Below are 25533 nucleotides of genomic sequence, written 5' to 3'. Positions count from 1 at the left end.
GATGCTTGCTGAAAATTTATTAGGATCACATTACAAACATTTTTAATTAAAATGTCAACAACAATTATATAAACATTTTTTATTTAAGTCTAATTTGTTAATTATTCCTCCAGTTGCTTCTTAAGCCAGGTCAGAATGTCCTCATCAATATGAATGGAAAAGGTTCCATCTGGATTGATGGGAACAGCATACGGGAGATGAATCGCCATTCTTGACATTGTCATCTAAAGCAGCAGAAACAAAAATAAATTAGTTGTTTTTCAAGTTACATATTACTCTTTGTGAGTCATAAACATTTAAATGAATGATTCTTGTCTTCTTACCTCTGGAATCCTAGCCATGACATTCAGAGTCCTTTGATTTGGCAAGGCTGCGGTCAGTTCAATCTCTTTATCGCTGTTTGTGGCTCTTTCAAGTTTGAATCCTGCCTGGAGAGCTGCCATAGAGATTTGCTTAGACAGCCTATTTGAGAAGTGATACAAAGAGCAGAGGTTATATTAATTTTTTTAAATAGCCTAATAATATGTTGTGTGTTGATTAACATTACTTTTTGGCATAGTTGGTGACACTTATTGGAAGTCTTTCCCATTCCAGCTCCAAACGGGCGGCAGGGAATTCTCCAAGAACACCAGCCTCAGCTTTGGCAGTGACTTGATATTGTTGACACTCTGGACCCCAAGCAACCTTTGCCTAAAAAGGACATTTGAGGTGTGTTAAATTTACTTCAATTCAACTTAAATCTGTTCAGTTGGATTTTTTCAAGATCCACTCCTACCACAACTTTGTGCTTGCTAAGCAGGGCACCATCAGCACAAATCTTCATGTTGTCATTTTCAGCAATTGCGGCCACAACAAGCTGCACTCTCGCAGTTGGCTTGTCAAAATATGCAGCAAGTTGGTAGCCCAGGAGTTTTCGGTCAACTCTCACAGCACGGGCAAAAACAGCAAAAACAGGTGGGATAGAGTTTCCAAGGAACTTAGCCTAAAAAGATATGTTACTTTAGTAAGATAATAGTAGTTTTTGGATTTGTATTATGAACAACACAACACAAATTGACTCACTTGTTTCTGAATGACCTCAAAACTAGATCCAGTGCTTCCACTGCTTCTTGCCTTTGAGGCTCCATGGGGTGCCATGAACTGTAAGCAGAACAATGTTTTGTAACAAATGTTGTATTGGAAATCATAAAACTGTTTTACATTGCTGTTAACAACTATAATTTTGTATAGTTACCCGATCTTTGTGGAATTTCCTAAAAGGCTCAATGATGGTGGGATTCTGAAAATGCATATAAAATGATTATACCTGTTTCTTAGAGAAACTTTATGACACCTAATACCTAAACTTTAAGCAACAATCCATCTCCTCACCTTACTCATGCGAGAGCTGGAAATGGAGGAGCTTGAACTGCTTGAACTGCTTGAACTGCTGGAACTGCTGGAACGGTTGATGCGGCTGCTGCTGCTTCTGCTGCTACTGCTGCTGCTTTTGCTGCTTCTGCTGTTTCTGCTGCTTCGGCTGCTGCTGCTGCTGCTACTCTTAGAAGTAGCATTTTTGGCTTGAGCCTCCAGGATTTCCCTCAGTTTCAACAGGATGGTCTTTCCCTCTGAAGTCTCCTCATCAATAAGGTTGATTTGCTTATTGAGCATCTCAGCTGCTTTAGGGCCAACTTGGACTTCAAACTCCAATCTTTCAACTGCAGGACCATCACCTGCAGACAAAACAACACATTTTTATATTTTTCTCTAAATGATTTTGATTTGCATGAATGTTATGTTGTTCATAAGTATACCTCTTGCTATAGCAACACGTGCTGAATGCTGTCCAATTATGTAATATAGAGGAGCATTCCTGATGAATGCAGCGTTGCGGGAGTTCACCTCAACACATCCCTTGATTTCGATGTATGGGACAACATAACACATAGTCTTGTGGAGTGGAGCCGAAGTTCTCACAGACCGGACCTCAGCCGATGCACTATAATAATGTCTCTCTGAAGACTATCCAGAAAAAATTAAAACTTCAAGTAAATTAAATTTTAGGATGTTTCTGCATATCCAGGTTCAGGAGTTGATTAAAAACTTACCTGTTCACCAGAATTAGTCTGAGAGTTTTGAACAGATAACTCTGATACCAAAGGAACAATTCTCTCAGCAGTGGGATCTTCAATATTTCTGACCACAGCAAAAGTCTCAAAGCTGTCCAAAAAAGATATGAGATCCTTTTAGCTGTCTTTATTTTACTTTTTGTTACTTTGTTTGGTTCAGTTCTTACATTTTTGTATACATTTTATACCAGCTCTACCAACTGTGTTACCTCATGGTAGCAATATGTTCAGGAACCTCAACAGGCAGGGCCTCCACCTTGTAGTTGCCCTTGAGAAGGTCTGCTCTTGCAACTACTTTTCCAGGGACGATAGTACGAAGCTTTCCTTTGGCCATTACAGCAGCTTGGATCAAGGCAGTGTTTACTCCCATCACAGCAAAGGTCTGCAGAGCAATACTGAAAGAAGAGATATATAGAATCAAGATTATATTTGTAAAAATATGTTTTATATTCTATCTCTGTCTGCATGTAAAGGTATGCAGCTTTTATGGTCAACCTTGGTTTAGCTTCAGCTTGCAGATGAATATCAGTCCTCTTCAGCTGGTCAAGAGTTAAGCTGTCATGTTGCTCAGGAAGAGGAGGTGTGATAGTGGCCTTAACATTGAAGGATGAACAGATCAAAATTAAAACAAGATGCCTTTTATAAAATAGGACAGAAAATGAAAAATAACCCACAAAAACTTAACATTGACAGTTGCGGCAGCAACAGCAGCAGTGTACAAACTGAGCTCCATGGGCACACCAACTGCTGTTGGCAAGATACGACGCACTTCAGCTGCTAACAGGGGTTTGGCATACTGCATGGCATATCCTTCCTGCAGTGCTTTAAGGGCTTCCCTTAACAGTTCACGCTGTTTTTGTCCTGTAGCAAGCTGATGATAGTTTTGATGAAAAATTAAGCATTCTGATTGTAACAGATCTGAAATTTATAGCAATCAGCGACAGGACATCACAATACCGGTATTGCTTGTTCAATGAGAGTCTTGTCAATGTTGACAAAAGCCACTTCTTGTCCAAATAATTTCATGTAGACTGAAGCCAATGGCTGATTGTCTGGCAGAGACTTCCAGTTGGTGATCTTAAGGAATTGAAAGAGAAATCATGTTGTAGGCAAAATGCCATGCTGTTTTTTAATGATAACAATTAAACTCTAAACTTAGACATAACTTACTGCTTTTAGTGTGCGCCTTATCTTTGTGATATGGTCAGCACTTTGATCTGCAGCAGGTGATTGCTGAAGAGCTTCTTGGATTCCTTCAGTTCTCACACCAATCTGTTTTAAAGATGACACCACGTAAATGCAATGAAAGTATCTTAAACCAGTCTGATATTTAGGAAAATACTCCTAATTGTTCACCTCAAGAACATCAGCAGCAGCTCCAGCCAGGTAGGCACGTGCTTTAGCTATGACAGCTCTGGGCAGGATGGTGGCGGCATCATTGATCATATAGGCACTACCAGCAGCTCCAATCATTAGAGGAGCTTCACATTGAGAAATAATCCAATAAAATAAGTCAATAACATATTGTAGTTTCACATAATAAAGAATTAAACAATTGCTTATGGTGCATCTTTGATGACTATTATGATGTACTATTATTTTGACTTACTATGATAGATGTCCAGCTCAAGGGCTCTGCTGAAATGGTAACTAAGCCTGCCCAGCTTGCAGCTCAGGAGTTTGATAGCAACATTTGCTGCACCAGCACTGAAAATAGAAGCCATGATTATCTCTTGTGCTCAAATATTATTATATCTATATTATGTATTATACAATATTATAAAATACTTAATTTGAAAATGGTTTCTTATACTTACACGTATGCCATATCAGGAGCAGAGATTCTGGTCAGTGACTTAATGTGAGAATAGGCAAAGCTTGCCACGTGCATGTTGGTCTCAAGTCTCAAAGCACCAGCAAGGCTGGAGACAAGAGCCACTGAGGGCTTTGACTCAAACAACACAATGCAAGCAACCATGCGCACTTCAGGGTGGAGAGCCCTGTCCACTAAGAGCTGCAAGGCCAGTGGCTGAACCTGAGGTGAGAAACAAAGAGTTAGAGAAATGTACACAGTTGGTTTTCTATGACTGAATTCCAACCATTTCTGAAATTTACCAATTTTGGCTCCTTCTTGGCAATGTTCCTCAGGGCCAGGATGGCATCAACCTGGACTTTAATGGGCAGAGTAGTAGCCGCAGTTCTCAGTCCTGGAAGGACCTTAGTGATTGTTTTAAGACTAGCAGGGTGACCAGCATTGCCCAGAACTTTCAGAACCAATGAGATTTCACGAATGTCGTTTTTGGCAATGGCTTCTGCAGCAATATCATGAATAGGCTGTGGAGTTTGATGGAGGCACAATCAGAAAACATTAAATAGTTAAAATCCTTATCAGAATGGTAGATTGATGTGTTCACCTTGAGGAGCTCAGGATTGCAGGTGGGTACTGCATCACAGTATTTGGCAATCATAGAACCATATCCAAGCATGACTATTTCACGTGCTGCTGGGATTGCGGCGACTTTCTCATTCATTGCCAAACTCTGTTCAAAAAGATTATAATAAAAGAAACTGTAATCAAGTTTGGCTCAGGCAATATTTACAAATCTTTGATAAGAGTAAAATGTACCCACAGCAGTGAACTTGATTGTGTCCAAATCAGCAGTCACCATTTGCAGAGCCATCACAAGAGCCTGAATGAATTCATAATTTTTAAGTTCCCCAGCCAGAAACTTCTCCTTAAGGAATTTTACAACGACTGGTGTCCCAACAGCAGGAAGAGCATCCAGAAGCCAGCGCCTAACAGATTGATTGTTTTAGTAAAAAATAAGAACAAAAGAAATATAAGAATAAGAAAAACTGATCTCAATGTATATTCTTATTGACATTACATGAAATTATAATTTTTACCTGTAAACTGGTTTGTCCTTGAATTGAGCCCAAATAGCCTCAGTATTCTCCATGGTGGCGACACGCAGAAGGTGAACGAGCTGAATAAACTTCAGTGGAGCATCATCATGGACCATGACCACATTGTTAGTGACCAAGTGTTTTAGGACCTCTATGATCTAATGAAAGACAATATTCAGGTGTTGTCCTGGTTAACAATATTCATGCCCTTTCTTAACATGAAAATTCGTAATTCGTAAATTAACTTTAATATTTAACCTGGGCTGGTGCATCACTGATCCTCATGAGTTGAATTGGGGATTGAAGAACCTCAGTTGCAAACTCGTACTGCAGGGATCCACGGTGCAGGTAATCGCCTTTATTGGCAACAACTGGGTTCTTCTCAACCTCAACAAAAGCCAATGTTTGTCTGAAACAAATTGTCATTTCTTAATCTTAACTCCTTAAAAATTGCTTATTCAATTTGTTTGTAGAATTTTTAACAGGACCAATCATACTTTGCCTCCATCAGAGCAGCTCCATGCATCTCATTGAAGGGTGAAAACTGATGCACTTCCTCAACTGTTGCTTCAGTTATCAGTACACCATTTGCAGATGGTTTCATGATGTAGTTGTAAGTTGCAGTTTCAATCAGACTCTTATCCCTCCGTTGAAATAGAGAAAGTGCCATTTTTTATATAATATATAATATATAAAGTCTTTTAGTTCTTTTGAATTTTGTATTACCCGTGTGCATTCAGAACATCTCTCAGTGTATGCCAAGCCAATGTCCTTTATGATTCTGTCATGACAGTGGCTGAGGTCCTTAGACTTGGTGACAATAATGTGGTTTGTCTTTTGATCCTCATTGATGACATAGTGGGTCCTACACACTCCCTGAGCTCCAGCCTTTCAAGAAAAGTAAAAACAAATTAGATAGCAGATCTTCAAATGGATTATAAAGGTATGTTGGTCACGTTCTTACCTCTTGCAGTTCATAAATGTTCTGGGTCTTCTTGAGGTTGAGCTGAAGGATGTTGAGGATTCCTCTGTGCAAGTTCATGACAGTAGGGGAAACTCCTGCTGGGGCAAATACCTTTCCAACCACACCATTAGCGTACTCAAACTTGATGGGAATTTGAAGCTGAGCTGACAGTGCTGCAGTGAGCTTAGTGGCAGGAATGAAAGAATCCTTGGGCCAGATGACGCCATACTCGTGGAGCACAGGATCCATGAGCTGTATAGAAACATTTTTACTTAAATATAGTAATGCTATTAGAGCTGGAGTCTGCTACTCCCAAAACCTTTTAGGTTCTTAACAGTGTATACCTTCATCAGAAAGATATTTTCTGTCACAGCGGTGAGATGAACCTTGCTGCTGACTTTTATTCCTGCTCTGGCCAGACCTTCTTGAGGAAGACCACCCAAGAGCTGAGCCTCATAGTTGTACACATAGGTCTTATCAGGAGCAAACTCAGGAACTGAAAAGAGTTGAGGTTCAATTTTTAAATATTACATTTATGCTTAAAATAGCAAGGTTTAAAAGGATTTCTTTTAACCAAATCATAATACATACCAAGGTTAATCTGTTGACATGCTATAAGAAACAAAACAAAAATCACATTTAGTTGTTTAATTAAGGATTGTAAAGCTTTTCTTTAAACTGCCAATAAATGCATTTAAAAAGTTATTATATTTAAATAAAACATTCAAAATGACTTACCCACAAGGGCGACTGTCAAGGCTAGCACTACAGCTCTCATGGCTGGTGGTTTGTGAAAATCTCCACAGAGGGACAGAGTTTTTATAGTGAATTTTTGCTGACAAAGTTTTGTTTGTTAAATCAATTATTAACATTTTGTCAACTGATTTGTACATAGATATCAATTAGATGCATATCAATTTGTCAACTGATTTGAACATAGAGGTTAGGTTACCCTGGCCTGTCATCTGGTCATTCACTAGGACAATGTCCAGAATACATTGTCAGCTCATGCTAAAAGTCCAGTTAGGTAAAACTAAATCACACTTTCAATTCTCTAATATTTGTTTTTTAAATATTGCCAAAAATTTTGATATTTGATATGGGTGTGTGCATGCTATAAACCAGGGGTACCCAAACTCGGTCCTGGAGGGCCAATGTCAACATGTTTTTGATCAGAGTGCCTCCGATGTGCTTCCAAGCAGATCTCTTAGCGCGCCATGCACCACAGGAAAATCTAATAAGATAATCGGTACAACCACAAAGACAACAGGGACTTTACCTAGGATTGTCTTAAGGGTGAAAACTGGCCCAAATTTGCCCGATTACCTTTTATTGTGTGGTGGCCTTTACCTACATGTTTTTGGCCTGTGGGAGAAAACTGGAGTACCCAGAGTAAACCCACAGGGATAACATGCAAACTCTACTCAGAAAGGCCACCACTTGACCTAACCAGGGCTTGAACTGGGGACCTTCATGCTGTGAGGCAACATTGCTACTGGGCTGCCCCAATTATAAAGTAAAACATAATCAAACAGTTAGCATTTTGTTTGATAGAGCTTTGTAAAGAAGTTAAACTCTAAATATGTGCCATTTTACCTTAATACAATTAGGCGTTTAAAAATAAAGTGTTTGTGAAGCAGACACATCTAAATATAAAGGCTGATCACTTTAAGTCTAAACTTAAAACATTCTTCTTTAACAAAGCATTCACATAAAATGTCAAGTAAATGTACCTATCCCGCAATAGCTAGTTTGTCTAGAACAAAGTATTCACATAACTCATCTGGGTAATATACTTATGCCGCAATAGGACGCCTGTCTGGAACCAAGCGGATTTTAAACCACAATACTGTATGACACTTGCATTACATGCAAACGGCCCCTATGCTAATAGGATTTTGTTTTTCTCTCCCTGTCTCGTCCGGTACCCCCGAGGACAATGAGACAAACAGACCCAGAATTGTTATCCTCCTAGGAGTTTTCCCACAGCGTTTTTCTCCTAGGGTTTTTTCATCCCCGGGAGAGTCAGCCAACATTGGCTTAACTTAGCACTTTACTGTATACGTTACATTATTATTACGCTCACTTATGGTTTATTCTTAGCCGCTGTATTCTTCTTCTTATATGATCTATATTCTCTTTATTTTAAATTTAATTTGTTTAAATAATATTTTGACATATTTTCAGTTATCGAGCTATATGATGATGTTCCGGTTTGGTATAAAGGTGAGACTCTTATTTTGAAAAGCGGCAGCATACATTGTAGTCACGGTTGTAAAAAAACATATCTACACTATGGTTCATCAGCTCCTTAAGTTTTATATTTTGATAGCACCCCCCTAAAGGGCATAAGGTGTGTATGTTCATATATTTAAACTGTTGATTTAAGTAAATGCTGTGTTATATTTGTCACGATAATGCAGTCAAAGTGTTTATGAACATAATAATAATAATAATAATAATAATACCTTACATTTATATAGCGCTTTTCTTAGTACTCAAAGCGCTTTACATATGAATGGGGGAATCTCCTCAAACCACCACCAATATAAAGGCTGATAAGCATTTTCCACTTGTTTGTTAGCTCTTACGGTGATCTGTTGGAGTTTTCAAGGCTCAATAAAACTTCATTAAAACCATCAGTAAAGTTTTGGCTGTTATTAGGATGGGGTCTGCTATAGTTTTGTTAAAAGGTTATATTAAATAAACAAAGTAATTTTTACTTTAATCTCGCTTTTAAACTGCTTTAAATAAAAGTAGAGCATTATATGACAGAAATCGTATACCTCTAAATTTTTTAATGCAGCTGACTTTTTTATTAATTTGCCCTATTGTCTTTATTTTACTATTGTTTTCCTTTGATAAGCTGGACAGCAGCAGGCTGGTATGTCTCAACTTGATTACATTAGGAAAATAATCATGATGTTAAGTTGGCTTGATCAGTTTTGGGTTAGGGTCACCCTGGTCCCTAAGTCTGTCAGCAAAAAAAAAAAAAATAAAGTTCAAATTAGTTTATTTAACTGATTGAAAGATAACAAACATAAACTTTGCACACCTTATGCAAGCCATTTTCACATAGAGAAATTTTCCACAGGTACAAGTTTTAAGTTCAAATAATTAAAATGCTTAAAAAACATGTTTTATTGTCTTAAAATCAATTATTGTTTTAAAAATCAATATTCATTCAAAGCAGTGACTGCGTTAAGCAGCTTTTAGCATGTTCAATATACAGTATTATGTTTGATATATGTGTGTTTAATATATGTACATTAAGTTGTTTTTAATGTCAAATTGAATTTACTGTATGCAATGACCATGTTTACAATGTTTTATACATGCATGTTAAATGTACACTGTAAAATATTTCTGTAAAAATTACAGCATGACTGGGTATTACTGGCAACTAGCTGCCAGTAACTTACTGTAGATTTTACATTTATGTTATTTACTGGAAACAGTTTGTTTAAAGTTAAATGAACATGAAACATTTTCAGTTTTTATCTTCTACAGTAAGTTACTGGCAACCAGCTGCATAATAACAGCTAATTTTTTACAGTGTACACATGTTAATCATAGAAGTTTAATTATATTTTAATGTAATAGAGGTTAATATTTTTATTAAATATAAATAAAAAAATAATGGTAAATAATAATAATAATACAATTCAACAAGCCACACAAGCATTGGTTTTAGATTACTGGGAAATTGATAGAATAATCATTAAAATTAAATAAAGGTTACAAAAAAGCCTCTCTAATTGAGACTACACATTTGCACCACTAATGTGCATATTATTACCTAAAAGGTAAAGGTAAATATCTGTACCAAATTGGTACATATTAGGACGTTTTTAAAAGGTACCATCCCAGTGACAACATTTGTACCTTTTTTCTGAGAGTGTACTATGATTGCTGCTACCCAGTCTCACGAAATTATGTACCTATAGTCACGTAATTTTTTTAATTCTTTTTCGTGATACTGTCATGAATTTCCGTGTTTCTTCATGATCGTATCACAAATTTCTGTCTATGCGTCATTGTCACGTTTTGGTTACTCAACTGCTTTTTCATTGTTGCTACGATTTAGGGTTAGATTTGGTGTTTGCGTTAGGATGTCACTTTAAATATTGGTTTATATTATTTTTTTATTTCTTTGTTTATATTTTCTGATTTTTAAACCATTGTCGTCTGGCGTTAGGGTTAGAGTTGAGTTTGGGTAAGGATGTCCTTTTATGTAAATCTAACCCTAAACCGAAGCGACAATGGTAGGAAAAAATGGGGTAAGCAAAAAAATTCAAGAAATATTTGCTTACCCCATTGGCAGATTTTTCTTTGCTTGTTTTATGCACAAAATCACTCAAATTTGATATTTTTGGTCTAAAAACTAGACTTATTTTCTTGGGTCGTTTGGTTTATCAAAGAAAATAGATCTTAATTTAAGAATTTTTAGATATATCAAGGCAATGGCAACACGCATTATTATGGCAATAAGGTCACACGCTGTACATTCTGCAGCATTCATGTCTTTCATAACATTACATAAAGCAATTAAACAGTGTTCAAAAAGTGTGTTTTATCTGAACACTTCCTACACTCTTAGTATTTTTGTCTTGTTTTCAGTAAAATATCTAAAAATTCTTAAATTAAGATGTTTGTTTTATGCACAAAATCACTTAAAGGCGGAGTCCATGATGTTTGAAAGCCAATGTTGATATTTGAAATCACCTAAACAAACACGCCCCTACCCCAATAGAATCTGGACCTTCTGTTGATAGACGCGCCCCCACACATATGCAACCCGGCATTTGATTTGATTTGATTGGCTATATGTGTGTTTTGGTAGTCGGCCCGTCTCCTTTTCCAAACCGTTTTTCAAACATCGTGGACTCCGCCTTTATTTTTGGTCTAAAAACTATACCTATTTTCTTCATCAAGAAAAAGCATCTTAATTTAAGAATGTTTTGATATTTTTACTGAAAACAAGACAAAAATACAAAGAAATATTTTTTTTTATATTTTTTGCAGTGTAAGAACCACTTTCTCCAGCTCAACTTTGACTTTGTACAATGTACATTTACATTGTACATTAAAAATGTAATCTAGATTGTTTTGCACATCTACCATTATACACTATTTCATACTGCCCTTTGGCTTACCACAATGCATTTCCAATTTATATGCATTTAGTCCCAGACTAACATGAATGTTTCAGGGGCCTTCATTTAAAAACACACTGCACTTGCACTGGCATATCTTACCATGAACTGTGGGGATAATTTGTACCAAGCATTACATGACAAGCTGTATGCATGTATGTGACCAATACAAGTTGCACATACTGTATGCATGTGACCAATAAAACTTGAAACATTAGTGTTAAGTCATTTATTGGATTTAACATATTAACATACAGTAGTTGTGAGAAAATGGTGACTTGTTTTTTAAGATAGTAATTGTAAATCACATTTCTGTCTGGTCATTGATGATTGTGTGATATTAAAAAATACAAAACATGGCTACAAATACAATACAATAGACAATGATTTATTTGACAATTTTAGGCCATCATCTGCAGATTTATTAAACCTTTTTTTCATGTGGATATAATCTGTTACAGGACCACCTATACACGGAAAAAAATGATTCATTGAATTCAATTTTTTTAAGGTAAGTGGTTGCAATCAATTTATTTAAGCTACATTTAAACAAAAGTTTTACATTTTATTTTACTTTACTAATCTTTTTTGTTTAAATGTAGTTTAAATAAATTGATTGCAACCACTTACCTTAAAAAATTGATTAAATTCAATGAATCATTTTTGTCAGGGAAAGTCATACGTTACATATATTTATTTTCTTACTTTAAATTACTATTTATTTCTTACTAAAAGTCACAATCAGATGCACTTTAGGCATACAGTTTAAACACAGCTTTCAGAGCAATAACAGTCCATGTGAACTTCAGTTTCCCTCAGATCTTCTTTATTCCTTAAGTTGCTGCTCAAATTTTCAGAATAGTTCAATCTGGAGTCTAAAATCAAAGCATCAAATCATAATTAATGCTAAATAAATACAAAAATCAATATAAATTGGGGAAATTTTGAGGTAACACATCTTACTAGATGGCAAGCAGTAGTATTCAACAATGAGTTGGCTGGTCATGACTGGCACACAACCGGGCAAACAACGCAACAGAGGCCCAACAGAGTAACATTCAGAATGATATTTATCCAACATCTGCCTTGCCAGTTGAACAGTTTCAAGCTTCATGTGACACCCTACAACAAAACATTGTACAATAAATTATTTGATTAGCTTACGTTTTGTTAATACAATGTTGTTACATAGTTAGCAGTTGAACACCTACGGTTAGTATCAAGACAACTTTCAGCAGTAAGCACCCATGAGTGGGCAAAGACTATTGGGCTTTTGGTCAGGTATCCACTGGGTATGTGATACTCCTGCCTGATTTCTCCATCAGCCTTTCCACAAAGACCACAAGTCTGCCCCCTCATCCAGTCCGCAATATAAATCTGCAGAAACAAGACTGTAAATTAGATGAAAATATCCATCCATTTCATGAAAAATCATTAATGATCTTCCAGTTTTTTGTTACCTTCCACTGGCCAGCTGTATAATAGACCTCTTGAAGACCATAGTTTGGGGCAAAGAGCAAGACACCTTGACCTTTCTTTACAATTTGTATGCTTCCTATGAAAAAAAAGCCTCATTCATTTATTTTGAAAAATTGAATTGCATATCATAACAACAGTAAAAATTACAGTAAAAGCCACATTTTTTTAGCAATGAATGTAAAAAGAATTTCAACCTGTTAGGTCCTTGTATGGGAGATGGTTGGTTGATAATTCAGTTCCATTTATTTTAAATTTTATCGCACTTTCTTGGTGATATAGTTCAACATCCCTGTTGTGTAAAGAAAGATTGTGATTTTCTACATACTGCAAAGATGAAATAAAGAACCCAGAAAGCTGTACTTACATGTCAGCCACCTTAACTTTCAGGGCGTTGTGCTCAGAAACATCATCCTTTCTCATTAAGACCATGAATTTATGCTCTGTAGTACAATCTTGAACCAAGACTTGGTAACAGGAATATGGAGTTTCAAAGCTGTACTGCCTGTTGTTGAATGTGGTCAATGTGTTTCCTACCATATTGCATTTAGCTAAATCACAAGATGAACAAAAGTTGCTGACTTATTTTTTACAAAACATAAAGTTTGTTTAACTGTTTTAACTAACCTGTACTAGTCTCTATATAAAGATTCCACATGATGCCTTTAAAATCTTGTTCTTCATTGGAATATGTAGACTCGCTTGTAAAAGGCAAAGCGAGAGGTAGAACCAAGCCAAATTTTGACAAGGTCATCTGTAAATCCACAGATTTTAAGGTGGTGTCAAACGAACTACGTATGTACCTCTGCCTACATTTTTCACAAATATGTTTCTCCTGGTACATATTTCTGCATCTTTCAGTTGGAGTGTCCACTAGAGGCACTGAAAGGACTTACATTCAGTGTCTAAAGCCACACAGAAAGTGCGAAAACGCCTTCTTACCAAAGCACTTGGGCGCTCCCGTAGCGTCTGCTGTTATTAAGTAACCTAATGGGCTCGTTATAGTCGTGCGTAGGTCCTATGGCGTAGCCGCGACAGCGTCGGTTCCACGTCGGTTTTCATTTATACTTTTGCGTCATTGTCCGCGTCGACGTGCAAACACACGGGCAGACTGCTGGTAGGCAGTATCCACACGTGTAACCACAGTAGCAGCGCGACCGTCACAGAAGAAGCTGCTAACACAAACGAAGAAGAAAAAGGCAGCCTGTTGTGTATGATTTGAAAAGACCAGCAATGATGGAGGTAAATAAACAGGGACTTTTGTTGCAGTTTTAGTTAAATAACTCCTCAACTTGGCTCATCTTTGTTTTCACCGTCGCAAATGGAAATACCCATGACGCAGTTTTTTTTACCTGACGGGAGGGGTTCTGGTGGACCAATCCGCGTAGAACTGTTGCGCTGTTAAAAATTTTGCGAGGTGCACGTCAGGCTACGCACAGGCTACGGATAGCCTACGCGGCGTAGAACTTACGCACAACTATAAATCGGGCTTAAGTGTTACACGCCCACTTGCGGAAATCGAAATTGGCAACCTATGGTCAGGATCAATCGTATTTCGCTGAAGTATGTCAAGAACTTGCCGTGTACAGGAAGCGTATTGGTGACTTACAGATGTATATTGATGATTCGTTACGGTCCCTTTTGAATGTTTTAATCGGCTGTGTTTTATTAAAATACAACTACATGGACAGTGTAAATACCAGGAAAAACGTATTTCAGGTTAGGCATGGGTATGCAGGTACAACCCCTTTTAGTGACAAAAGACTGTTACTTACTGCCGGGGTCTTGATAATGATGTCTAGGGTTCTTTCAGTTGGGACACGCATTATAAGTTCAATCTGTCTCGCATTGTTTTTTACATAGTTAGTGGAAAATCCAGTCATTTGAGCTGCAGCAGGAATGTACTTGGACAACCTTGAAATAAAAATTAAAATGACTACATACATTTTACCTTTTCACAGACCTGAACTGATTGGCGGTTTGTTTCCAAAAATATCATTAAAAAAGATATATACACGTCAGTATAATAAAAAATAAAGTATACTTGTAAAATCTATTTCCCAATCTCAGTGGTATTCAAGTGTGATAATAAACAGATTAAAAGTTGGATTAAGAGGAACCAACCTCTTGGCATACTTCTTGATGAAAGTGGGCAACTTCTCCCACTTCACTTTAAAATGGACCACAGGACTCGCATCTGAGGGACCAGTCTGTACTTTGATGGTTGCTGCATATTGCTGGCCCTGTGCACCCCAGGCAATCTTTGCCTAGATTAGAAGCGAGTTTTCAATGTTTTATCGTAACGGTTAGAGGTGACTTAACTGTAAATACGTTCGATTTTCTTACAGCAGCTTTGTGTTTGCTCAGCAGAACACTATCAATGCACATCATCCAGTTGTCTTTTTCTGCAATGGAGGCCACAATGATCTGAACTCTTGAGGTGGGCTTGTCCAAGTAAGCAGCTAACTGGTACCCCAGCAACTTGCGATCAACTCTTACAACTTGTGCAATGATAGCAACCAGTGGAGGAACAGAATCCCCAAGAAATCGTGCCTATTGCCATATAAAGACACATGAATGCTTACCACTTTGTTAGGAATACAAAATCAAACTGTTAATAAATAAATAAAAGGGTTAATAAAATTACAGACTGATCAAATGAACTGATCATACCCCTTTCTGAATGGCCTTAAAACCTTCACTGCTTTTTTGATTGGAGAGCTCCTGGAACAGATATGCCCTTTATTGCCTTATAAGCCTAGTATATATGGAAGTATATAAACACAGGAATACATGTATAAAGAGATATTAAATATATAAAATGAAAAATACTATGTATACTGTACAAATAACCAACATTATGTGTATGAGGAATGAGTAGGCAGTGCAACAAAATATTCACAAACCATTTTCGCATAATGATATATATTTTAAAATAAGTTAAAGGGGACATTTCACAAGACTTTTTTAAGATGTCAAATAAATCTTTGGTATCCACAGAGTACATATGTGAAGTTCTATCTCAATATACCATATAGATAATTTATTATAACGTGTTAAAATTGCCACTTTGTAGGTGTGAGCAAAGTGCTGATCTCTGCACTAAATGGCAGTGCTGTGGTTAGATTAAGGGGAGGTATTATTCCCTTCTGACATCACAAGGGGAGCCAAATTTAAATGATCTATTTTTTCACATGCATACAGAGAATGGTTTACCAAAATTAAGTTACTGGGTCGTTCTATTTTACATTTTCTAGGTTGATAGAAGCACTGGGGGCCCAATTATAGCACTTAAACATGGTAAACGTCAGATTTTCATGATATGTCCCCTTTAAATGACATTAACTTTTTACAAGGATGAATAAACTGAAGTGTCATCTATCCTAATAAAAAGACTCACTTTCGACAAATGGGAGCTGGAAGAGCTGCTAGAACTGAAGCTTTGGCTGCTGCTGCTTCTGTCATGGGAGTTAAATATATTGTGATTGAAGAACCTGGTTGAGCTTAAATTGTTGTTCCTCTGTTCACCCTCCAAAGTTAACTTCAGTTTCTGCAGTATGCTCTTGACTTTGGAGGTCTCTGTATTAGCATTGATCTTTTTAAGAAGTTTCTTAGCTGCTCTTGGGCCCAATTGGACATCCAACTCAAGACCCTCAACTGCAGGACCATCGGCTGTCAATGAAGAAATAATTAAATAACTAATTTTCACTAAGGTACTTAAGCCAAGCACACTTGCATTTCCATATGTTTGAATATTGGCACTTGCCTCGAGCTATTGTAATGTGTACTCCATGCTGTCCAATCATGTTATAAAGGGTGGTGTTTTCGATGAAGGCTGCATTACAAGACATAACGTCCATGCATACTTTGATTCCAATGTGAGGTAAAACAGAACATTGAGTTTTGTGAAGTGGAACATTAGTTTTCATTTCAGACTCCATAGCAGGTGGCATAACAGATTCAGATGACTGTGTAAACAGGAACAAAAAGATTAGCAATCTATTCGTTTTGCTTCTCTATCGCCATCTCTGTTTAAAACATAATATTGCAGGTTACAGTAAGCTGGAAAAATAGTTCAAATTTCATCATCAGAATACGCACGCACTGTCTGCGCACCGCCAGATTTCTTGTAACCTGTTACGCATGTGCGTACAGAAAAATGTAGTATGTAGCCCAGGAGATGCATTGCATTTTGTCGCAATGCCAATGCGCCAAATGTTTGCGTAGAGTGTGCAAGTACGTTCATGTACATGTAACAAAAAAAACTTTGCTCTGGGCTTTACCTACTTACTTTACGTGTATTGAAAAACAACTGAAATTTCCTGCTAAATCCGACCATTGCCTTAGCAGTTCTTGTTAGCTCTTACAGTTGAGTCACATAAGCAACCGTTGTCTTACCAAACCTCCAGTTGAACCCGTAGAGCCAAGTGTTTCTTTTGAATGTTGCACAACTACTGTTTCTGGCACAATTGGTATACTCCTTTCTGCAACAACCTCCTCAATGTGTCCAGCTACTGCCGAAGTATTACAACTAGTGTTAAACAGAAAGAAAATTTAAATTCAGTTATGGATGTAGTAAAGATAATGATGGTAAGCATATATATCTAACAAATCAAAATATTGTCTACCGCGCAGTTGCAACATGCACCGGAAAGACAACAGGAAAGGCCTGTATCTTGAAATTAGCATTTGGTATGTCAAACTTCGCTTCGATTTTCAGAGGCAAATATGTGTGGATTTTTCCTTCAGCTATTGAAGCAGCCCGAATAAAGCCAGTGTTCATCCCCATTACAGCAAAAGCTTGTACAGCAACGCTTGGTGAAACCTCGGCAGTTAACTTCACATCTGTCTTCATAAGATGGGCGATACTGATGGTCTCGCTTACAGGTGGTGTAACAATAGCCTGAACTGGACAAAATAGCAAATCAGGTTTACAATTTTTAAATAATGATTTTCTTTTAAAAACAGGTTTACCTTTCAGATTAGCAGCCACAACAGCGGCAGTGTACAAACTGAACTCCATGGGCACACCGGCTGCTGATGGAAAGATTCGGCGCATTTCTGTTACCAGCAAGGACTTGGCATACTGGAAGGCGATGCCGTTCTGCAAGGCTTTAAGGGCTTCAACAGCCAGCTCATGTATATGACCTCCAACAGCAAACTATAGATAGATATGGATTTATAACTCCAAAAATGTTCGAGTTGACTACACAGAAATCTGAGCCAAACAAGCATTTTTGCATTTAAAAAACATCCAGGCTAAAACAAGGCAAATTTTGGGCCAACAGTAAAAATTTCAATATACTGTATGTCTAACCATTCAGTAGCCTCCCCCCAAAAGAAATTAAAGAAATAAATAAATGAAACCAAACACTTTGTAATCACTGTAGACTTATATCAGGGATGGGCAACTTCGGTCCTGGAGGGCCGGTGTCTTGCAGAGTTTAGCTCCAACCATAATTAAACACACCTGTAGCAGCCAATTAAGGTCTTACTTTGCATTCTAGAAATTTTTTGGCAGGTGTGCTAAGGCAAGTTGGAGCTAAACTCTGCAGGTCCCTCCAGGACCGAAGTTACCCATCCCTGACTTTTATCATACATCTCGCAAGTTATTTTGGCCAAAACGACATGTAACCAAATTCAGGGTCATTTGGGCTACAAGTTGGTTACTTATAGTCAAAATATATCAGGTCTATGGTTAACCTAGATAGTGAAATGACGGCTATTTCTTTCTACATATGACCAAAATACATACCTGTGTTGCTTGATCAAGAACTGCTTTGTCGATGTTTGCAAAAGCAATCTCTTGTCCAAGGAATTTCACATAGATTGATCCCAAGGGCTGCTTGTTTGGCAGGGCCTTGAGTGCCTTTAGCTGCAGTGTATCACAGTAAACAGATAAGAAAATATGTCATTTTAAAGAAGCATTGAATTGATAATACATATTGGGGTAGTTTCCTGGACAAGGCCTATCCTTGTTCCAGACAAAAATGCATGTCATATCTTAAAATATATCAGTGCCAATGTTTTGTCTCAAGATGCACACCAGTATTGTTTCTGTAAGGTGGGTTTGTAATAACTACTTGAATATTATTATTATTACATAATATACTTACTGCATTAAGCACTTGTTTCATCCTGGGAAGTCTGTCCTCATCCATAAATGGAGATTTTAAAAGTGCCTCCTGAATTCCATCGGTTCTGACGCCAACCTAAAGGTAAGCACTATTTAAGGTCATGCAGAAATTTGAAAAAAAAGAAATTCAAAATAGTTGTTACTAACTGTACCTCAATCGTATCGGCTGCAGCTCCAGCCAGGTAAACACGTGCTTTAGCTAGAACAGCTCTGGGCAGGATGGTGGCAACATCATTGATGATGAAAGCACTTCCAGCAGAACCAGCCATTAGAGGATCTGACCAAGGAAACAGATTAATAACATTTATGAGGAAACCATTGCTGTGTGTGTGTTACCATTAAGACTTCCTTACTCTGATAACCATCCAAGAGTAATGCTTTGCTGTAACGGTAGCTGAGTTTGTCCAGTTTGGGGCTTAACATCTTGATGGCAACACTGCAGGCTGCAGCACTGAAAAGAGAAAAAAAACTATTGTGACTGGACGGATGCAGCTCTATTGAATGATATTAGTTTGTAAATTATTAAGGGAAAACAAAATCCCAAACTACATAACCCTACGTGAAAAAGGGTTTGCCCCCAAACTTAATAACTGGTTGGGCCACCCTTAGCAGCAATAACTGCAATCAAGCGTTTGTGATAACTTGCAAGTTGTCTGTTACAGCACTGGAATTTTGGTCAACTCATCTTTGCAGAATTGTTGTAATTCAGGCACATTGGAGGGTTTTCAAGCAGGAACCGCCTTTTTAAGGTCATGCCACAGCATCTCAATAGGATTCATGTCAGGACTTTGACTAGGCCACTCTAAAGTCTAATTTTGTTTTTCTTTAGCCATTCAGAGGTGGACTTGCTGGTGTGTTTTGGATCATTGTCCTGCTGCAGAACCCAAGTTCGCATTAGTTTGGTTGTCGTCTTGGAACTCTGCCATGCAGACCATTTTTGCCCTGTCTCTTTCTTATGGTGGAGTCATGAACACTGACTTAAACTGCGGCAAGTGAGGCCTGCAGTTCTTTGGATGTTTTTGTGGGGTCTTTTGTGACCTCTTGGATGAGTTGTTGCTGCACTCTTGGGGTAATTTTGGTCTAGAAATAGCTTTATAACATTTTCCAGACAGATAGATCCCAATTACTTTACTTTCACATGATGTGTAGCTTTTGACAATCTTTTTGTCTACTTCACTTTGTCTGGCAGGTCCTATTTAAGTGATTTCTTGATTGCGAACAGGTGTGGCAATAATCAGGCCTGGGTGTGGCTAGAGAAATTGAACTTATGTGTAATAAACCACAGTTAAGTTATGTTTTCACTGGGGAGCAAACACTTTTTCAAACAGGGCTATGTAGTTTTGGATTTAGTTTTTCCTTAATAATAAAAACCTTCATTTAATTATTGCATGTTGTCTCATGGCAATTTGTACATATTTACAAGAAGCTTATTCATACTAATTTGTACGACCTAAGGTCTTTGTACGATTTGCTCCCCCTGTGACGTTTGGGTTGGGGGCTGGGTTAGTGGTGATGTTTCATTATTATTTTTTTTATAAATCATCGTAAATTTTTGTATGAATTCATACGCATTAGCCAACTCGTCAAGTTAGGCTGTCTTATCTTCGTCTTAACCCCTCAAAGTCTTGGTCTTGACTTTGTCTCAACAACAGACTGTAAAAAATATGGACGTAGTGTCCATGACTTAACCCGTAGGTTTGTAAAGAGCATTTTTGAAGCCCAGAGAAGGCAGAACCTGCCGTCACCATCTTGGCAGCGGGTCACCGTGCGGATAACCGAAAATGGCTTCACAGCAGATAACGGAAGGTTGTCTCTGGGTCTCAACACACTCTTGGCTTGTTCTTGGTTTAGGTGGTCTTGACTACATCACTAGCCACTAAAAATATTTTTACAATTTTTATATTTAATACTAGAGAAAATTTGTGAAGAATAAGATGTTGAGATAAGCAGACGTTATAATTTTTGCTATATAAAAATATATTTACCAATGTATTTCAGGCATGTGTTGAGTGTAAACTCACACTGAAGACAGGTCAGGTGAAGTACTCTTTGTCAAAGCTTTGATATGAGAGTATGCAAGGCTGGCCACCTGTAAATTTGTCTCCTTCTGCAGAACACATGCAAGAGTGGTCACCAGACCCATGCCTGGCTTTGTCTCGAAAAGCGCAATCCATGCGACCGTGCGCAGCTCGGGGTGGAGATCTTTGTTCATAAAGATCTGCAGAACTACCTCTTGGACCTGAAGCGCAAACATAAATACACATGGCAACCCACATGATGTTACTAATGTGATCAATCACCAATTTAGTAAAATTGCAAAGCATGACTCAGATATCTCAAACTAACCTGTTTGGGTTCCTTTTTGGCAATGGCTTTTAGAGCCAAAATGGCGTCGACTTGAACTTTCAAGGGGAATGCAGATGTAGATAGAATCTTAACAATGGGTTTAATGCTAGCAGGGTGGCAAGCATTGCCCAATACTTTTAGAATCAGAGTGATTTCTGCAATATCATTCTTAGCAGTCACTTCAGCTGCAATGTCATGAATGGGCTTGAAGAAAAAGAGAAAGAAATAATTATCTCCAGATATGTGACCCTGCCTGCATTTTTTTTACATAAAATGTTCCTACATAATGTAACCTAGATTCACAGACAGGGTCATACATATACACTCATATAAAGTAAAATAAATAAAGTAAAGAATTTGTTTTACCTTTAAAAGTTCCACTGGGCATACATGAGCTCCAGCACAGTACCTGGCAATCACTGTCCCATAGCCGAGCATGGCAATCTCACGTAGACCTGGTATTTGTTGAACCTTGTGACTCAGAACCAGACCCTTTGTGTTTATACAGTACACGGAGAGGTTATAGACATTATATGACATGCTATGAGTTTGCACCTTGCGTAATATTCAGATATAAGTGTACGTACAGAGTAGATCTTAATGGTGTCCGAATCAGCAGTGACCATGTGCACCACAGCCAGAAGGACCTGTGTAAACTCAGAGATAGAAAGTTCACCTGCCAAAAATGCCTTCTTGACGAATTTCAAAGCAGCTAGAGTGCCAACTGCAGGAACTGCATCTAGGATCCATTTCCTTAGAAGAGTCATACTGTAGATAAGTAACAATGTCCACACACCGGTTTAAGACTGAATTAAACCTAAATGTACCTGACATTTGGTCTGGTTTTGAACTGAGCCCAGATTCCTTCAATATCAGCCAAATTTCCGAAACGCAAAAGCTGGATAAGATGAATAAATTTTAAAGGAACATCTCCATGGACCTCTTCCAGTTTTATGGTAGCAAGGTGATTCAGAGCATCTACTATCTTAATGAAAACAAATATAGAAAGCTATTATAATAGTATTACATACTCATTTAAAAACTGAAGACAGTGTTAAAGAGTTTAGAATAAAAATGTGTGATCCAGTCTGTGAAACTTATTCTTTGTGTATGATTGATAGTTAATAACGTTCTGTGAAAATATGACCTTGATATCTTTAAAATTGACTTAGATCATGTCAAATATTGAAAACAGATACAGACAGAAGATCAAGTGATTGACTTTGGACTTCTTATTACATTTACATGAGGTTTACATTAGGCATCAAGCAGACACTTATATAGAGATTTAAAAAGTGAGGAAGAAAAGCCTGAAGATTTGTCATTACGTGTATCTTCTTTATATGTGTGGAAAAATAAGTAGGCTATAATAATGTATAATATAATGTATAATGATAATATAGATTATGTATAATAATATATAATCAAAAAATATTACAATATAAAATATAATCATGTTAATTGTATATTTCAGCATTATAATTATGGCCTAGTATTTGATTTTAGCATATGTGATTATTGCGTACAAGTGGTTTTAACAAAAATATCAAATTTAAACGATTTTGTGCATAAAACAAGCAACAAATCTGCCAATGGGGTAAGCAAAAATAATGCTGATTTTTTACACACTAGATTCAAGAAAATGTACCCCATTGGTAGATTTTTTGCTTGTTTTATGCACAAAACCACTTAAATTTGATATTGTTGGTCTAAAAACTAAACTTATTTTCTTGGGTTGTTTTGCTCATCAAGAAAAAGCATCTTAATTTGAGAATTTTTAGATATTTTTACTGAAAACCAGACAAAAATATTAAACACTTTTTTTCTTGAAAATCATTTTTTTGCAGTGTGAGACTTTAGTTTTGTTTTCACAGACATGGTCACATATCATATATATTCTCACCTGAGCCTGTGGATTATTTATTCTCATTAGCTGAATGCTGCTCCAGAGAGTCTCAGTACTAAATTCGTATCGTAAAGATCCGCGGGCTAAATATTCAGCACTGATTAAAATTATGGGATTTGCTTTAGTCTCCAAAAAAGTAAGGGTTTGCCTGAAAAAAAAATACAAACATATTTTTACCATGCAAATCTGTACTTTTGTGCACAGTTTAAAATCATTAACAATAAAAGTATATACAAATTAACCTAATTTCCATTTGTGTCTCATAAAGATGTGTAAACTGATGAAGCTCTTGGACTGTTGCTTCAGTGATCCGAAGACCAATGGGTGTTGGCCTCATGATGTAGTTATATGTTACAACTCCAGTGATGCTTTTAACTCCCTATTTTGAGAAAATCAGCATTATCAAAATTGTTAACTTTAGCTTAGATAACTTCAGGAGAAGTTCTAAGTCTGACCTCTTGACAGTCGGCGCAGTTTTCAATGTATGTTAAGCCAACATCCTTCATTATCCTCTCATGGCAATGGTTAAGATCCTTGGACTTGGTGATGACAACATTGTTCGTTTTTTCATCTTCTCTGACAACATATTGAGTTCTGCAGATGCCATGAACTCCATCCTTATCAGAAACAAAACAATGCATTAAGACCACAGATTTAATATCTAGAATCATAAATATTTTATTTCTGTTGATCTCACTTCCTCGATCTCATAGATGTTCTCAGTGTTCTTGAGGTTGAGCTGAAGGATGTTTAATATTCCTCTGTGCAGGTTGACAATGGCGGTTGGGACTTGTGAAGGTGCGAATATCCTTCCAACTACACCCTTATTGTATTCAAATTTAATAGGAATCTGGAGCTGTGTGGCCAGGGCTGATGAAAGCTTAGTAGTAGAAAACGTACTTGTAGGCCAGACTCCATTGTACTCAAAAAGCTGAAGATGTGAGAGCTGAAGAAATGTCAAACTATTAATAGTCATACATTTATGTGCTGCTTTTCAATTATACGCTAGCTTGCCTGTGAAAACACAAGTTTTATATGTTTTGACATAAAATCATACTAACATAGTTCACCCCAAAATGAAATTTTTGTCATTATTTACTCCCACTCATTCTTTATTCGGATGAACACAAAAGATGATTTTAAGCATGCAGTTGACGGTACCCACTGACTTTCATAATATTTGTTTTTTCTACTATGGAGGTCAATGGGTACCGTCAACTGTGTGATAACCCCCATTTATCAAAATATCTCCTTTTGTATTCATCAGAATAAAGAAACTCATACAGGTTTAGAACAACTTGATGGTAAGTAAATGACAAACTTTCATTTTTGGGTAATCTATCTCTTTCACGAGTTCACACTTACAAATAAGTTGGATAGATTAAATTAGTAAACGTATTTGGCGTGCTGTCCGGGGAGAGGGCTCTGAGCTCGGAAATGGGCCCGAACGCAGAGTATCTCCCCCCCCGGTTTAGGAATTAACTTAGAGAGTGAGAGGAGGCAGGGTGGTGGAGGGATTCTGAAGACTGCAGAGGATCTTTGGAGAGTTAAACTGTGACTTAAATATGGCCTGCTTTGTGCTGATTGGGTAGATATGATGATTACTGATTGAGGACAGCTGGTGGTACTAGTATTTGTTGATTACTGATTATAGACAGCTGGAAGTACTTAAGTGGTTTATTTGACGTGCTCCTCCCGAACTACGTTAATAAAACATAATTTAAAGTGAAATCAATGATTAAAATCAAACTTTGATGCTAATCTCAGTATTACATTATGAGACTTTAGCCTAGATTTGTTAGTAAAAATACGCTGTGTTATTCTTGGTATACTGCTTACCTTAAGGATGTATGTATTTTCAGATATGGCACTAATGTACACCTTGCTGTTGATCTTGATGCCGGCTCTGGCCAGACCGTCTTGGTGAAAACCGCTAAAAAGCAAAGCTTCATATCTGTACACAAAGGTTTCAGTTCCTGCCAACACGGGGACTAAAACGCAAAATAACATTTACACATTTGAAGGCGCATAATATTTACACAATAAAATGAGATTTTACAGTTTGCTTATGCTTACCAAGATCTACATGGTGGCTTGCTGCAATATCAAGGAAAGTTTAACATTAGTCCTGAAATGTTGGTTTTATGGGTAATGGGTATTATGATTTTTTTACTAAGATCAAAATTTTAGGTTACTTACCCACAAGGGCTATAGTCAGGGTCATGATGATAACAGCTCTCATGGTTGTGGCTTTAGAGTCAAGCTTTGCTGGCAAAATACTGATACTCATAATGTATGATTAACTAGAATCAACATGTATCCAGTCTAAGCAGCTTATTGGTTTAACAGAGAAGTGCATGAGAGACCAGAGTAACCTGGACTTCAGTGCTTGATCCATTTATCATTTAGATCTGGAAAGCCTACAATGTTTTAACAATATATTTTTATATTTATTAACATACAATACTGTGCAATTCTTAGGCCACCACCACCAGACTTGTTGTTTTAGAAGTTTTAATGTCCATCCATATTTA

The 25533-nt window shown here is 37.2% G+C and overlaps 2 protein-coding genes across 3 annotated transcripts; both read right to left on the bottom strand.

Annotated features, from left to right (window-relative positions):
* On the bottom strand, window positions 1–6854 carry LOC129453184 (vitellogenin). The gene is made up of 28 exons (XM_073862217.1): window positions 6718–6854; window positions 6571–6591; window positions 6324–6475; window positions 5980–6231; window positions 5746–5903; window positions 5513–5665; window positions 5274–5424; window positions 5016–5173; window positions 4739–4904; window positions 4523–4648; window positions 4224–4442; window positions 3926–4143; window positions 3718–3815; window positions 3465–3589; window positions 3279–3380; window positions 3066–3185; window positions 2799–2979; window positions 2604–2712; window positions 2318–2503; window positions 2088–2199; window positions 1794–2001; window positions 1372–1712; window positions 1235–1279; window positions 1063–1140; window positions 776–982; window positions 548–690; window positions 324–462; window positions 1–224 (listed from the first exon to the last, which is right to left on the bottom strand). The coding sequence occupies exons 1-28, from the start codon at window positions 6755–6757 to the stop codon at window positions 102–104; spliced, it is 4131 nt and encodes a 1376-aa protein (XP_073718318.1). The 5' UTR covers window positions 6758–6854; the 3' UTR covers window positions 1–101.
* Window positions 6855–11360: 4506 nt separating this feature from the next.
* Window positions 11361–24985, bottom strand: vtg8 (vitellogenin 8). Of its 2 annotated transcripts, XM_055217149.2 has the most exons (30): window positions 24839–24985; window positions 23697–23945; window positions 23455–23616; window positions 23242–23378; window positions 22997–23147; window positions 21921–22078; window positions 21681–21846; window positions 21460–21585; window positions 21094–21297; window positions 20769–20986; window positions 19101–19198; window positions 18900–19024; window positions 18728–18823; window positions 18367–18486; window positions 17586–17772; window positions 17240–17519; window positions 17010–17142; window positions 16378–16579; window positions 16012–16283; window positions 15285–15335; window positions 14958–15164; window positions 14736–14878; window positions 14387–14525; window positions 13239–13365; window positions 12979–13162; window positions 12809–12903; window positions 12596–12690; window positions 12347–12512; window positions 12099–12257; window positions 11361–12010 (listed from the first exon to the last, which is right to left on the bottom strand). In XM_055217149.2, the coding sequence occupies exons 3-30, from the start codon at window positions 23503–23505 to the stop codon at window positions 11901–11903; spliced, it is 4200 nt and encodes a 1399-aa protein (XP_055073124.2). In that variant the 5' UTR covers window positions 23506–23616; window positions 23697–23945; window positions 24839–24985; the 3' UTR covers window positions 11361–11900. The 2 variants fall into 2 exon arrangements, with proteins under 2 accessions (XP_055073124.2, XP_073718097.1); XM_073861996.1 differs by lacking the exons at window positions 15285–15335; window positions 23242–23378; window positions 23455–23616; window positions 23697–23945; window positions 24839–24985 and having other exon boundaries at window positions 22997–23145.
* Between the last annotated feature and the right edge of the window lie 548 nt (window positions 24986–25533).

Source organism: Misgurnus anguillicaudatus, chromosome 23 (assembly GCF_027580225.2).
Source record: "Misgurnus anguillicaudatus chromosome 23, ASM2758022v2, whole genome shotgun sequence".
Lineage (NCBI taxonomy): Eukaryota > Metazoa > Chordata > Actinopteri > Cypriniformes > Cobitidae > Misgurnus > Misgurnus anguillicaudatus.
This window is presented reverse-complemented; position numbering and strand designations above follow the sequence as displayed.

Bases quoted from the DNA above. Each gene is read 5' to 3' on its own strand.
- LOC129453184 (XM_073862217.1), bottom strand. From the start codon at position 6,757: ATGAGAGCTGTAGTGCTAGCCTTGACAGTCGCCCTTGTGG. The intron at 5,174-5,273 runs GTTAAATATTAA...GTCTTTCATTAG, and splicing joins TCAGTGATGCACCAGCCCAG to ATCATAGAGGTCCTAAAACA. The intron at 2,200-2,317 runs GTAACACAGTTG...TTTTTTGGACAG, and splicing joins GAACATATTGCTACCATGAG to CTTTGAGACTTTTGCTGTGG.
- vtg8 (XM_055217149.2), bottom strand. From the start codon at position 23,505: ATGAAGGATGTTGGCTTAACATACATTGAAAACTGCGCCGACTGTCAA. The intron at 12,904-12,978 runs GTAAGTACAGCT...TTTACACAACAG, and splicing joins AAAGTTAAGGTGGCTGACAT to GGATGTTGAACTATATCACC. The intron at 12,011-12,098 runs GTAAGATGTGTT...CTTTGATTTTAG, and splicing joins ATACTACTGCTTGCCATCTA to ACTCCAGATTGAACTATTCT.